This window comes from Oncorhynchus tshawytscha, linkage group LG26 (genome assembly GCF_018296145.1).
Source record: "Oncorhynchus tshawytscha isolate Ot180627B linkage group LG26, Otsh_v2.0, whole genome shotgun sequence".
In the NCBI taxonomy this organism is placed as follows: domain Eukaryota; kingdom Metazoa; phylum Chordata; class Actinopteri; order Salmoniformes; family Salmonidae; genus Oncorhynchus; species Oncorhynchus tshawytscha.
The window spans coordinates 10018999-10034526 of NC_056454.1; the positions used below are offsets into that span (position 1 = coordinate 10018999).

The 15528-nt window shown below is 39.7% G+C and overlaps 1 protein-coding gene across 1 annotated transcript; it reads right to left on the minus strand.

Moving 5' to 3' along the window:
- Positions 1-6165: 6165 nt before the first annotated feature.
- On the minus strand, positions 6166-11146 carry LOC112225126 (mitochondrial chaperone BCS1). Its single transcript, XM_024388788.2, has 8 exons — positions 10978-11146; positions 10277-10655; positions 8403-8542; positions 8022-8216; positions 7826-7889; positions 7433-7605; positions 6725-6842; positions 6166-6624 (listed from the first exon to the last, which is right to left on the minus strand). The coding sequence occupies exons 2-8, from the start codon at positions 10594-10596 to the stop codon at positions 6372-6374; spliced, it is 1263 nt and encodes a 420-aa protein (XP_024244556.1). The 5' UTR covers positions 10597-10655; positions 10978-11146; the 3' UTR covers positions 6166-6371.
- Between the last annotated feature and the right edge of the window lie 4382 nt (positions 11147-15528).

The following is a 15528-nucleotide window of genomic DNA, read 5'->3' on the forward strand; positions in this document are numbered from 1 at the left end:
GTTCAACTAGTAATTTAACTACATTTTTGCAGTAGCTTTGTGGTCGTTGAACTAAATTCAAAGCTTGGTAGTGTTTGAGTTGTTAATGACTTGTTTTGCCATGTAGCTGTCTAGTTAACTACTGGAAATACACACTACTTTCTTTGCAAAAACTAAAAGAAAGAATTAATACCCATTGACTTATTCCACATTTTGTTGTGTTACAGCCTAAATTCTAAATTGATTAAATATATTTCTCTCATCCATCTACACACAATACCCCATAATGACAAAGTGAAAACGTGTTTTTAGAAATGTTTCCTAATTTATTGAAAATGAAATACAGTATCTCACTTACATAAGTATTCTCACCCCTGAGTCGATACTTTGTAGAAGAAACGTTGGCAGCGATTACAGCTAAAAGTCTCTGGGTAAGTCTCTAAGAGCTTTCCACACCTGGATTGTGCAACATGTTCCTATTATTATTTTCAAAATTCTTCAAGCTCTGTCAAATTGTTTGTTGATCATTGCAAGACAACCATTTTCAGGTCTTGCCATAGATTTTCAAGTAGATTTCATTCAAAACTGTAACTCGGCCACTCAAGAACATTCACTGTCTTCTTGGTAAGCAACTCCAGTGTATATTTGTCCTTGTGTTTTAGGTTACTGTCCTGTTGAGAGGTGAATTAATCTCCCAGTGTCTGGTGGAAAGCAGACAGAAAACGTTTTTCCTCTAGGATTTTGATTCCATTTATTTTTCATCCTGAAAAAATCCCCAGTGTTTAATGATTACAAGCATACCCATAACATCAAATTAAATCAAATTGTATTTGTCACACACACATGGTTAGCAGATGTTAATGCGAGTGTAGCGAAATGCTTGTACTTCTAGTTCCGACCGTGCAGTAATATCTAACAAGTAATCTGACCTAACAATTTCACAACAACTACCTTATGCACACAAGTGTAAAGGAATGAATAAGAATATGTACATAAAAATATATGAATGAGTGATGGCCGAACGGCATAGGCAAGATGCAGTAGATGGTATAGAGTACAGTATATACATATGAGATGAGTAATGTAGGGTATGTAAACATTATATAAAGTGGCATTGTTTAAAGTGGCTAGTGATACATTTATTACATCAATTTTTCCATTATTAAAGTGGCTAGAATTGAGTCAGTATGTTGGCAGCAGCCACTCAATGTTAGTGATGGCTGTTTAACAGTCTGATGGCCTTGAGATAGAATCTGTTTTTCAGTCTCTCGGTCCCCGCTTTGATGCACCTGTACTGACCTCGCCTTCTGGATGATAGCGGGGTGAACAGGCAGTGAACAGTGTTGTATTAGATTTGCCCCAAACATTACACTTTGTACTCAGGACAAAAAGTTAATTGTTTTGCCACCATTTTTGCAGTATTACTTTAGTGCCTTTTTGTAAACAGGATTCATGTTTTGGAATGTTTTAAAAAAACATTTATTTCACCTTTATTTAACCATAATTCCACTTTGACATTATGGGGTATTGTGTGTAGGCCAGTGACAGACAAATCTAAATGTAATCAATTTTAAATTCAGGCTGTAACATAACAAAATGCGTAAAGGGGTGTGAATACTTTCTGAAGGCACTGTATGGGTGAAATAGGCAAGAATTTCCTTCTTTTTTTCAGACCACGCTTGAAACATAGTTTGGTTTTTAGTAGGCTAAATTAGATTTTTTTTATTTTTTTTACATCTGACTCCGGAGTGATCTGTTCTTGCAATTTGTATGACATTTCAGATTAAATATGATAATTTATCACTCAGGGTGACATGGCCTGAACTGACCCTACTTCTGTTCACTGGCTTCCTCTGTTGTCTGTGTTGATGTCAGCCTAATCATTGAAATACTGGCCCCTCCTCTAACCACATCTTGTACACTTCTCTGAAGGTGTGTTGGTAGTGCACTGGGCCTTTATTAGTATTAGCGGACTGATATAGATCACGGGCAAGAAATCTTTTTCAGCATCTCTGCTTTGGCAAAAAAGGTACTTGCATAATTAAGGTATCTTGCAGGATTCAATAGGTGGAATTGTAAGATTTGTTGCCCTGTCCCTTTATCTGTGATCTTCATTCTAATGGAATCCAGAAATAACTCAATCCTGCCCTCAAACATTTTCATCAAAAGGTGCCAAGTTATGGGCAAAGACCCGAAACACCCACATTAAATTTAATATATTTCTTGATAAGATAATGGAAAACAACCACTTTTTGTGCAGCATTAATTTAGCATCCTTACAAACCACTTAATGAAAATGTATATTACTGTATAGTACATAGGCTGGTCATCTAGGTTTGTACCTGTAGACTTTCCATCACCATGAAGAAAAACAATGACCAATACAGTAATTGAGTACATTGAGACATCAAGTGGCTTGCGGTGTGATGATGTGGCTCAGTTGCTAGAGCATGGTGCTTGCAATGCTAGGGTTGTGGGTTCAATTCCCATGGGGGACCAGTATGAAAACTTATGAAAATCTCACTACTGTAAGTTGCTCTGGATAAGAGTGTCTGGAAAATGAATGAACAAACCAATTCAGTTTTTAGGGTTCTACCTGGAACCAAAAGGGTTCTTCAAATGATTCTCCTATGGGGACAGCCAAAGAGCCCCTTTAGGTTCTAGATCGCACCTTTTTTTCTAAGTGTATGACTCTGTTTTACCTGCAACAGGCATCTTCAGCACAGAGTAAATTGCATCTGCATGTGGTAGATTAGTCTGACCTAACATGTAGAATAATTGAACAGCATTAGAAAGACAGTAATGATCCCTCTACTCTTCAATCCAGTATATTCGCTATTAGAAAATGCAGGGGGCACTAACAACCATGCATAATATGGCGTCATGGATCAGTTGATTCCTTAAAGCTGGGAAGGTCTGCAGTGTATGAAGTCTGTCCATCCCACTTACACTACTGTTTTGAGTAATTAACTATCGATTTAATAGATCAAGGTCTTCCACAATCATGTTTAATCAGTCGTGTTATAGCTGATCTGGGGGGAAAAAACCCTCCAGGATCAGATTTGCCCACCCCTGCCTTAGAATATTACTAATCTATTCAATAATTAAATGTGATAATTGATTACATGGGAGGCTAATTGAGAAAAAAAATAAACATTTACATCATATTCATAGCTTTACATGATTCATTAGATCAGTACATTAGATCAGAGCTTGAAGTGAGAAGAAACAAGCGGACTGACCATGCGGACTGACCATTTTTAGTAGGCAGATAAGCAGCGCCAGTAGATCAACGGCCACGATCAGTACCACAACGATTCCCACGGCAATTAGTGTAGTAGAGGGCCTAGGGGCTGGAGACTCTGAAATAACAGACGTGCAATTGTAGTACAAGTTTTAAATGGACGTTAAATATATGTGGATTTCGATCAATGAGAACTTTGTGTACAAAGATAATGTCTTACCTTTCCAGCTCTCTGGTGATTCTCCAGAGCCTCGGTATTTACACTTGTAGAAGCCCTCATCAGTCTTTGATGCTGAGGGGATGGTCAACTCTCCTGTAGTCTGGTTCCCGATCCATCTTTATAAAATGTTGGGATGGAATGGGAGGGAGTAGTCTTATTTCTACAGCAGAGTCACATATTTTCCCTGTCACAGGATGCGTAGGAATCTCCAAGGTCACATTACCACCTGTACAACTGCAGAACAATCATATTATGCTGTACATCAACCCCATTATTCTACAATTAGAAAGTAGTTATTAAACTACTACGTAACAACATGATAATGACACTGTTACCATAGTAATTACAGCTGTACTACACACAGGTATAGAGCAACTTTGTCAAACGTTAGCCAACTCAGGTTGACACCCTGTCACTTCTCCTGACTCTGTCGTGAACCTCTTCAATCTCCATCCATGAAGACTTTCCTTAACCTCACAGCGCAGCGAAAGACTCTGGTTCCTAACGTGTTGAACTCTTGTCAGGATTCATCTTCAGCAAGGTTAGGGGAAGCCCATATGAAACCAATAGGGACTAGGTCAGACTGACCTGCTAACCAGAGAAACTGAGTTTTGCTGTCTCTTGTTTAACAGCCACCTCTCCCAGCTTTACACTTGTATCTTCCTCTATCGGTTAGTTTAACAGAGCTGAAATTGTAGCAGGACCCAGGGGATTCATGGGAAGAATCTTGTCCCAGACAAACTTGCAGCCTGTAGAAGAGCCCTCAACCCCACAGCTCAGTCACCGAGTCTCCTACATTCAGCCACCATTTTGAAACATTTGCTACAGCTCTGGGCCTCTCTGTAATGGGGAGATGCATTGGAAATGTTCACAATGTACTTCACAGCTGAGCATCTTACATCAGCCTTACCAGTCCTTCTAAAACATCCTAATGTATGTGTTAGATATACTTACCTGACACAGTAAGATTAATAGCATTGCTTACAAATCAAATTTGAAGCTGCGAGCGTGCATGTGTATAGTTTGAAAATGGCATGTGTATATCCTGCTCTTTTAACACCAATACAAGTGTAGACATCCATGTAAACTGCTGAAACAAAAGGGATTCTGTATTCATGATCTGCATTGGAATTTACTGACGTATCATTCAATCTCCATTTATAGTCCCAGTCAGTGGCTCCTCCATCTTCTGTCATATCTAAACAATGACAGTCTCTCTTTTGAATATCTGAGTCCAGTTTGGCTGCAGGGTTAAGAGCAGCCACAAGTCTCTCTGGCAAAATTTCAGAGAAAAAAAAGAAAGATATTATAACAGAATTCAATTAATAGTGTGAAACTGAAATATGGCAAGACATCAGATGAAAAGGATGGATGGATAGAAGATCAAAGTCAGTTTTTTGGTCAATTGCACATAGGTCCAACCGAAATTACATCCGCTTTTAACCCAACCCCTCTGAAAGACACACATACAGGTTTTGGAGAGTTGCTGGGGGCAGCCACACGAGCTGTTGTTGTGGGGAGTTCATAACCTTTGTCAATGGCACAACGGGAGGCAATGGCATCTAGGACTTGATACGAGCAACCCTCCGGTTGCAAGCTCACTTCCCGCAAGATTTTCCCCATCGGAACCAGGATTCAAACTAGCAACCCTCCGGTTGATGGCACGCTCTCTAACCGCTAGGCTACCTGCCGCCCCATAAGCTGGAGATATGAAGGGATGGAGAATCTATCTGACTTTATTACAGAACATCCCATTGGGCAACCAGCTTAGCCCGCTGGGGGGGAATCCTTCATCTTGACTGTATCCAGAGTTGGTGAATGTAGAGTAATTAGTACTAAATCACAAACAAATGTCATTAAATGACACAACTCATCTCAAATTTAAAAAACAAAGTATACAATTATGTTGTAAATCAAGGAGAAAATACAATAGTGATAAACCCAAATGATTGGCACATACACTTACAGAAGCGACCCTATCTCCATTCTGTCCAAACAGTGTGACACCTATGTAAACTGCTGTATATATATATATATATAGTAGACCTCCTCCACTTCCTAAATAAAGTCAGCTAGGTTGCATAAGACACAGAGCAAAAAATACAGAAAAAACGTTGCACGTGTTAACATTTGATCTCTACTCAACGTATCTTTCTGTGGAGCTTACTCTTACAAAGAGGAAGTAGAAGGGCTTAACTTTACATCTTGGACCTGTTCAGAGTTTGTCAGTTACGAGCAATGACTGTTAGTACATTATATAATTACTAGATTAGTTCCTACAGTAATTATATCGTAATATTGCAGTACTTAGTTTTCTCCCAATCTCAAAACTCAGTAATACAGGTACCAACCAACCTCAAATTAATAACATTGTATAAGCTAGGGACATCAATACTTAAGCAGTTGCCAAACACAGATTGTGACAGACTTCTCAAATCAACCAATGAGAAAGGCTACCTAGGTGAAGGTAGACTTATGCCAATCTGCAATCAAATGCAGAGTGGATTTGAGAAATGTGTTTGATTTGCACAGCAGCGTGTCCCGGTAGGAGGGAGTTGAGACTTGTTATAGAAGTGTGGTTCTGTGAACTGGATGGCTTCTCAGACAGAATTTCCATTGAATTATCAAAAGTCTTAGAATTCGAAGAGTGTAATACATGACACAACCCTTTTACTTTGAATCTCTATATACTGTAAATACCACGTCAATAGTACCAACTTACTCATGTGCCTTTGATTTTATTTAAAACATGTTTAATTTACACTCACTCACTTTTATTCAGTACGTGACTTTGCAATAAAAAAAGCACATAAAAAGTTTGAGAAGTTACAGCATTTTCCATCTCAAACAGAGTCCCTTTAACTTCTCCTTTCGTGTCAAATGACGACTTCTTCTGTGACCTTCCTTCCCAGAGTCCTTTAAGTCTCCTCACTCCTTCATCTTGGCCACGTTGTCTATGGAGCCCGTTGGGTCCATTTTGAACAGCATGAAGTGCCCCTGCACCTGGGCAGCACTGATGTTGGGGTGGGTGGCCAGCGCGCTCTCCGCAAAGCGGTCCCCCTCTGTGGCCGACTCAGCTGGGTAGAAGCGTCGGAACATCTGGGTGAGCTGCCAGTGGGTGCAGTGGCCCACATATTGTTTCAAGTCCACACGGCCCGGCCTGATCAGAGCTGGGTCCAATCTATAGGGATGAAGGGAGATGGCAGTCAGGATACACAAAGGATTAGATCACAATACAAAATGTTGCTAGATACTGTATTAAATCTCAAGGTGGCTCATACCTGTCTATGAAGTTGGTGGTCATGAAGACTATTCTGGCCTCTGACGAGGCCACTCCATCCAGAGCATTGAGGAGGCCACTGAATGTCAGCCTGCCCATGCCCTGGTAGGCCAGAGGGCCTGTGGGACAGAGAGATGCAATAATGAGTCCTAAAGAGCAACCGAACTAGAAGGAAGAGTATTGTTTTTATTTTATTAAACCTTTATTAAAGTAAAGAGTCTTGATCGAACCGTCCCCATAGTAAGCATAGTGAATGACAATCAAGTAAACATTAACTAACCAACAGTTGAAGGCGGAAGTTTATATACACTTAGGTTAGAGTCATTAAAACTCCTTTTTCAACCACTACACAAATTTAATGTTAACAACCTATAGTTTTGGCAAGTCGGTTAAGACATCTACTTTGCGCATGACACAAGTCATTTTCCCAACAATTGTTTACAGACAGATTATTTCACTGTATTACAATTCCAGTGGGTCAAAAGTTTACATACACTAAGTTGACTGTGCCTTTAAAGAGCTTGGAAAATTCCTGAAAATTATGTCATGGCTTTAGAAGCTTCTGATAGGCCAATTGACATAATTTGAGTCAATTGGAGATGTACCTGTGGATTTATTACAGACCTCTACATGCCCTACATGCTTTGGAAGTAGGAAAACCGGCAAGATCGGCAGTGTTTCAAATACTTGTTCTCCCCACTGTACATACTTTCGGTGGGCAGCAGCTCTCGGCTGACGAAGGCGGCGTCCACGTCCTCCAGCAGGATGATACTCTGCTGCGGCGCCACGCTCAGCAGGTGGTTGAGGCGGTCGTCAGACAGGCTGCGGTCGCTCAGACTCATCAGGCAGATGCTGTAGCCCAGCTCTCCAGCCAGGGCAGTGCTGAAACACAGACAGAGCATGCAACAACAAAACATTCAGTTCAAGGAGGCTAATGCCATCTCGGTAAACTGGGCCAATTGACAACAGCAAAGGTAAGTGGAAAATCATGACAACTTGTATTTTGAGAGATCTATCCCTTTAAACTGAATAAATGTTATAAGGGATTATACACAGATTAGTGTATAAATCAGGTTGGGGCTACCATCATCAGCATACTCACATGAAGCTGCTTTTCCCACAGCCTGGAGGTCCATACAGCAGATAACCTCTCCTGTAGGGGATCCCTGAATACAAAACACAACCACATTAACCCTGACAAAACCACACACTCAACTGCTTGTATGATGAAAAGGAATGGGGTCAATTCAATTTCAAAACAGCTATTCATTTGTCATTAATTACTGAATTGGAATTACCTCGGTCTGTGTACCACTTGGGGTTTCCGATGAACTCCTTCACATCATCTACAATCCTATCGGCCAAGCCCTCTTCCAGGACCACTGAGCTGAGGGGCCGTCGTCGCCGTGGGAATCCAAAGGGCCTCCACTCGGAGCCCAGGGCCGTGTACATCACCGTCCGACCCTCCTCCTGCTTCAGGGCCAACTCCCTGGCTGCATCACACCCAAACAGACAGACAGAGCCAATCAACTCCATATCACAAGCTAGTAATACAGCCAATCTCCCTTATCTGCAACAGCCAATCAAGTTGTGTGCACATTTTCCTGCCACTCTCAGTCTCTACGTGCACATTTTCCGGCCACTCTCAGTGTCTACTTGTCTAGATGATTCTAGTGTACCTTCTTGCAGGATGTTGAAGAAGACGTCTCTGTTTCTTCCCATGGCGGTGAAAGTGACTGACTCCCAGGGAGTGCCTGTGTGGAGATCCACCATCTGTTTCTCTCTGGTCCTCTCCACTCGGATCCACTTCCTCCCATACCTGCACTCAAACAGGGATGGCAGTCAGTACAAAGTTTACCAACTCACACTCTGAAACAAAAGTGCTTTTCTAAATTATGGTATGTGTTGCTACAGAGCTGTGTACATATATAGTCAGGTCCAAAATAATTGGCACCCTCGATAAAGATGAGAAAAAATAAAATTAAGTAAAAATTGAAAATGTTATATTTATACAATTGCTCAAAGAAGGAGAGGCAACCAGTTTTCTGCTAAAATGTCCTGATACTGGGTAAAGTTCATGACACTGTTAACCTTAACAAAGACCCCGTGTGGCTCAGATGGTAGAGCATGGCGCTTGCAACGTTTGATTCCCACAGGGGACCAGTAGGGCTGGGAATTGCCAAGGCCCTCACGATACGATATCATCACAATACTTAGGTGCCAATAGGATGTGTATTGCGATGAGATACTATGATTTCATTAAGATTAGATGTTCCAATCCTATTTCTCACCATATGTCTGCTGCAGAGGGATAAAAGAGAGCCATGAGAAAACTAGTTTTGATCATTCATGGAAATAAATGTGCTGAAAACAAATTGGCTCCATATTTAAAAAGAAGATGGAGAACAAGCTATGAAGGAAAGACACGAGTTTTGGTGCAGGTACAGCCAAATAGCGCAAAAATATTGCAATATTGTCAAAATGATACATAAAGAATAATATCCCGATATGTAACCTCATCAATATTTTCCCCCAATCACTAAGTAGGTATGGGGTTCTTTTATGAATATGCATATTTCTTTCTACGCAAAGCTCACCACTTGTGTGCATGGCCAAAGAGCTCTATTTTCATGTAATCGGACCATAGCATCAGTTCCAATCCAAGTGCCAATGCCATTTAGCTATCTCCAGGCGTTTACATTTGTTGGATGACATCAAAATACATCTCTTTCGCCACACACACCAGTGGTGGGTTTTGCGTCGAAATAATGATATTCAGAAAATAACCACTTATCTACTGTAAAATATGGTGGTGGATCTTTGATGTTATTGGTCCTGGTATGATGAACTTACCCAGACAGTAGCAGGACATTTTAGCCAAAAACCTGGTTGCCTCTGCCGGGAGGCTGAAACTTGGCCGCAAGTCAAACTTCCAGCGAGACAAAATCCACACAATTTTTTTTTAATTGACCACAAAATCTACATTTTGCAATGGCCATCTCAGTCTCCGGACTTGAATCCCATTGAAAACCTGCGGTTTGAATTGAAGAGTGCAGTCCGTAAGCTCAGACAAATGATATAAAGGATTTGTAAAGATTCTGTATAGAGAAATGATCTAAAATCCCTCCCAAGACTCTATGCTTTTATCTTCACAAAGTGAGGTATTAAAAAGGTATTGAAAAAATCGTTTTTACCCCCCATATTTTTTAGAAGAATTATTACTTATTAAAAAATACATCTCTCTTTGAGTATAAAATATATTTTGAGCACACAATATAGCTCAGTATGTTAATTTCTTTTATAGTGCATTTTTTACTCATCTTTATCAACAGTGACAATTTTGGACCTGACTGTGCCTACCCCCTACCTGTGAAGAGATATCCTACTGTATAGTATCTGTTGACAATGTTAAGTTCCGCATATATTTTCTCACATCAGCTCAGAGAAAAACAGAGCAGAACTATGAGAGACCACTACGACAACTCATCAGACAACTAATCTCTAACTAATCAGAGAGTACAGTCAGGGTTATTGAGTCTTGTCAACATTTTACCAGATTATGTGGTTGCCAGGGCTGGGGTGGAAGTCAAACTGTGTGTGTACCCGTCCACTCTCGTGCTGCATGTAAGAGGTCTCCACACTCAGGTGCTGCGTGTGCTTGGCGTGCTTGGTGATCCAGCTCAGCAGCCAGTGGTAGCTCTTGTCCCGACTGGGCACCTCCAGGGTGATCATGTAGTTCCTCCGGAAGAAGATCATCCCAAATTGAGCTGATTTCCTGGCCACAGCAATGGCCGAGCCCACCCCCACCAGTCCAAAGCCAGCCCCAAAGTAAGGGTTGTCCTTCAAGGCATCCACGAAGTCTGATAGAGGCATGGTCCTTGTGTTTCCTAGCTATGTAGCTAGGCTACTCAGAAGCTATACAACACCTCGACCTAAAAGAAAAATAAGACGTTCTTACAGCTAGCTAAATTACAGTCATTATCATTATTAGTTAGCTAGCTAAAGAGGCTCAGGCAGGTTGGATGTCTTGCTCTGATCACGCCGGTAAATGTAACTGTCAGAATGTTGTAGCAACAGACAGAATATTTGAGATTTTGTGCAAATAGAGAAGCTAGCTTGTTAGCTGGCTATATTATAGCTTTCGGACACAACATCGGGAGTTGTGTAAATCAAATCTGTTTATTGTTTTTTTATTGGTTGGAGTTCAACCAATACACAGACACCTGATGTTGTGTCCCAAAATTTATTACATACGTTATGAGCATCCAAAAGAGGTGTCCTCACAGTCTTCACTTTCCAGTCTCATTCCTAGAACCATGGCACCCTTGGCCTTGTTACACTACAGATTTGGCATATAATTTCCACAGTGCTGTGGCGATGCTGTGGTTTGGTTCATCAGCGTCTCGTCAGCAACACTAAAAAGGTACTTCCGGGTCACAGAATTTCGAAAATGTTTCTAATAAAAGTCCCCAACGTAATAGTAGAAAACTGTCAATAACCTGTATTTATTCACGATATATGGAAATTGTCTAAACATGAACAACTATTTATATTTGTTCATATTTAAGTGACAATTGCATTAAAAATGGTCCGAGGTCAAATAAATGCCCCCAATGCAAACAAATCACCTTGTATGAAATACATATTGGCTTATAGAGCTAAACATATTCTAGGTGCTGCAGTAAAAGTATTGTAGAGAATACTCAGTAAGGTAGGTAGAATGTATATATAGTGGCATTTCATGTAGCACTGAATTACACAGAGTGTTGCTGGCCTTTTAGTATATTTTCAATATCATACATTTTCAGTCACTCAGAAAAGGATAGAAAAGCAAACATCTTAAATTAAATGGATAAGTTATTGTTCTGGACACTGTGAATGCACTAGATTTCCATGTGCCATATTCAGGCGATATCATACATTCAGATGAAGATGGTATAAAGACCATTTCGAGCACACTCACTTTTCCAAAATGTGATTATTGCGCAACAGGACAGTTAAACCGCACTGTCCTCAAACCAATCCATGCTGCCTGCTAATTATCTATAGGCTGTTTCAACTTGTCAATTTCTAATTATTTTCAAAAAGTTGTATTTTCTAACAACAGTTTGAATTGAGGTGTGTTCTGCCTCCTCATTAATTCACATAGAAGTAGCCCATTTCACTGTTGCGGGCAATTTACAGTACCAGTCAAAAAATTGGGATGTGTAGAACAGCAGAGTGAAGGGAAAGCAGCCAACAAGTGCTGAGCATATGTGAGAACTCATTCAAGACTGTTGGAAAAGCATTCCAGGTGATGCTGGTTGAGAGAATGCCAAGAGTGTGCAAAGCTGTCATCAAGGCAAAGGCTGGCTACTGAAGAATCTCACTTGTTTGGTTAATTAACACTTTTTTGGTTACTACATAGTTTCCATGTGTTATTTCCTAGTTTTGATGTCTTCACTATTATTCTACAATGGAGACAATAGTAAAAAAATAAACAAAACCCCTGGAATGAGTAGGTGTGTCCAAACTTTTGACTAGTACTGTATATACAGAAACACACAGACACACTTTTTTTTACAATATTTTTAATTTGTTCTTCCCTTTTTGTAAATGTATTTCTACAGCTGCCTTAAACTCTGTGAAGTTTTGAGAAACAGAGGTAAAATCACATACATTTCTATAACTCTCATCCCCTTGGAATGAGTGCAACCAAAACAAAACTCATCGCCAATATGGCAAAACATGCAGTCAAAATAAATGTGTGCCAGGGCTACACACTGGCTAAACACAAAACTTATTGATATCCCACCCTTGAAAGACAATCAGCAAACAAGTTGTCATGACCATGGACAAGGTGGAAACTCCTGGAATATGAGAATCCAGCAAATAAGTTGGCGATTTGTGGAGCTCGTCTTTTTAAAGAAAACAATAGAGTTATGATCGGTAAAGACCACTAGAGGGGTAGAGACCGATACATTAACCTCAAAGTGCTGTAGAGCCAGCACCAAAGCAAATGTCCAATCTCGAAATATAAATGAGAAAAAAAAACTACGCCCGTAACAGACACGTCATAAAAAGGGGTCAAATTCAGTAATAATAATAATAATAATAACATTTATAAAATAAAATAAAACATGTAATCACTTAGGGGGGTGCACCCACAAAATGCAGTCAATGTGATGGCGCATTGATTAGACAGACAGTTTGGACCATCACACCAGATATTCTTGTTATTTTTGTGCCCTGTGTAGCAGAAAATGGTACAGTAAAGAGAGACCCCATCTTTCCATCCAGTACAATTGAAATCCCAGCTAGGGAAGGGGTTGGCACGAGTACAGACGCAAACAAACCACTTGATTCAGAAACAGATTTGTCATTCGGGGCGGCAGGGTAGCCTAGTGGTTGGAGCGTTGGACTAGTAACCGGAAGGTTGCAAGTTCAAACCCCTGAGCTGACAAAGTACAAATCTGTCGTTCTGCCCCTGAACAGGCAGTTAACCCACTGTTCCTAGGCCGTCATTGAAAATAAGAATTTGTTCTTAACTGACTTGCCTGGTTAAATAAAGGTAAAATAAAAATTCCACAGTATGAATACTTCTCCAATCACACAGTTGATAAAATGTTACCTGTTTAAATGTTTCTAAATACTACATCAGCATAGTAAACTACAACTGATAGTAGACTACAAAACAACTGATAGCAGACTACAAAACAACTGATAGCAGACTACAAAACAACTGATAGCAGACTACAAAACAACTGATACAACTGATAGTAGACCACAAAACAACTGATAGTAGACTACAAAACAACTGATTGTAGACTACAAAACAACTGATAGTGGAACCGAGGGACATTTCTGCAGAAAGCATAGGCGAATACCTTGTTGGTTCAAATCAACAGAGCAAAGCATGTAATATCTAAGAATTCAAAAGCCTCTTAACATTCAAGCTTTCATGTAACCCATGCGGATAAGGAGTGCAGGGGTTCTCCACTTTGGTCTGAAAGTAGTCCTACACTGTCAAATGCAAGGAATGTGATTCCTCTAAACTTCAAGACATTCCTCAGCCAACTCGAAGGAAACTGAGAATTTTGATACAATAACCAATGGAAACCGGTTCAGTGATAAGATAATAGATGTGTACCTTGGTTTTGTAAAATATCATTTGGAGGATCACTTTGTGTTGATCTGCCCCGCTTCCTTTGTTAGCCAACAGTTACAGAATCTCTGTTCCGAGAGGATAGATGTTCTGCCTAAGGTACCTAGAAGAGCCCACAATTGGTGGTGTTTTGAGTGTAATAATACCTGTGAATTTAAAAGCACTTTGAATGGCCATAGCTATAAACATGAAAAATAAAGTTTGTGCTTGCAATAGTAGAACATATAACTACTTTATCTTAGTCTATGTTGCTCTGACATTTCTCATGCATGTATTTATATATTGTTAATTCCATTCCTTTACTGAGATAGATTTGTGTGTATTGGGTACAGTGGGGCAAAAAAGTATTTAGTCAGCCACCAATTGTGCAAGATCTCCCACTTAAAAAGATGAGAGAGGCCTGTAATTTTCATCATAGGTACACTTCAACTATGGCAGACAAAATTAGAAGAAAAAATATCCAGAAAATCACATTGTAGGATTTTTAATGAATGTATTTGTGGTGGCTGACTAAATACTTTTTTGCTCCACTGTACATAACTACCTCAAATTCTCCAGTATCCCTGCTCATTGTACATTTGGCACTGCCACAGACCCTGTATATACTGTAGCTTACTTTCTCGTGTTTTTCTTATTTCTTGTGTTTTGAAATATAATCGACTTTATACTATTTGATATTGAATAGTGCATTGTTGGGAAAGAGCTAGCAAGTAAGCATTTCACTGTACTTGTGCATGTGACAAAACTTGAAACTTCTCTGTTGATCAATTTGGTTAATTAACTTCAATGTGATGAATACTTGCATTTCTCTTGACTTTTCAAATAAACATGTTGTAGGTTGTATTTTTTCCAAAGTGTCTACCAGAAGGAAGATTATAAGATTTTTTTGATTTTTCTTTTACAATATAAGCTATTTTGGAATGACAATGTATGCATCCTATGACACAGTGCTATATTTGAGCCCTATAGTGTCCTGGCACCCCATTTTAAGCCGTTTGTTTTGACAGTTAAAATCCATTAACGCTTCATATGACTTAGCTTTTAATTCAAACTCACCCTACTGAGTCTTTTCCCATCTCATTTTAGCTGAGACAGGTAGTAGACAGTCCAGTACAGTATATTGCATAGAAAGCAATAGTAATGGTGTCTTTTTGTAGGCACTAACTCCGCCATGGTTTGTTGTACAAAGCCTATGAGGAAAAGACTAGAATTTTTGAAGAGTTTTGAGATAAACACTGAAAATAAGGTCTTTGGTAAACACAGGCTTTGGAGATCTTATATGTTTTGTTCTAATAAAAAATCATATTCAGCTAATCAGCTAATGTTACCTTTTGTGAATTTTGAAGCATTTATGTATTCAGAAAAAAACTTAGACTTCATAATTCATAAAGGTAATGTTAACTGATTGATACTATCTCATAGAACAAAACGTATAAGATGACTCCAGTCTTAATTTCAGTGTTTATCCCAAAACCCTTTTCTTTCCCCATAGGAATGGCTGAATGAACCAGAGGTAATTCATTTCTGTTTTTTAAGACTACCAGCTGGCAAGCTCTATTGGGGGCTATGGAGGGGGCAGAGTAAAAAGCCAGCAGCAGTCCACATGACACAGTCCCCCTCCAAAACGAAACATTTGGTTAGTAGTCTGACTTGTCTCTTAT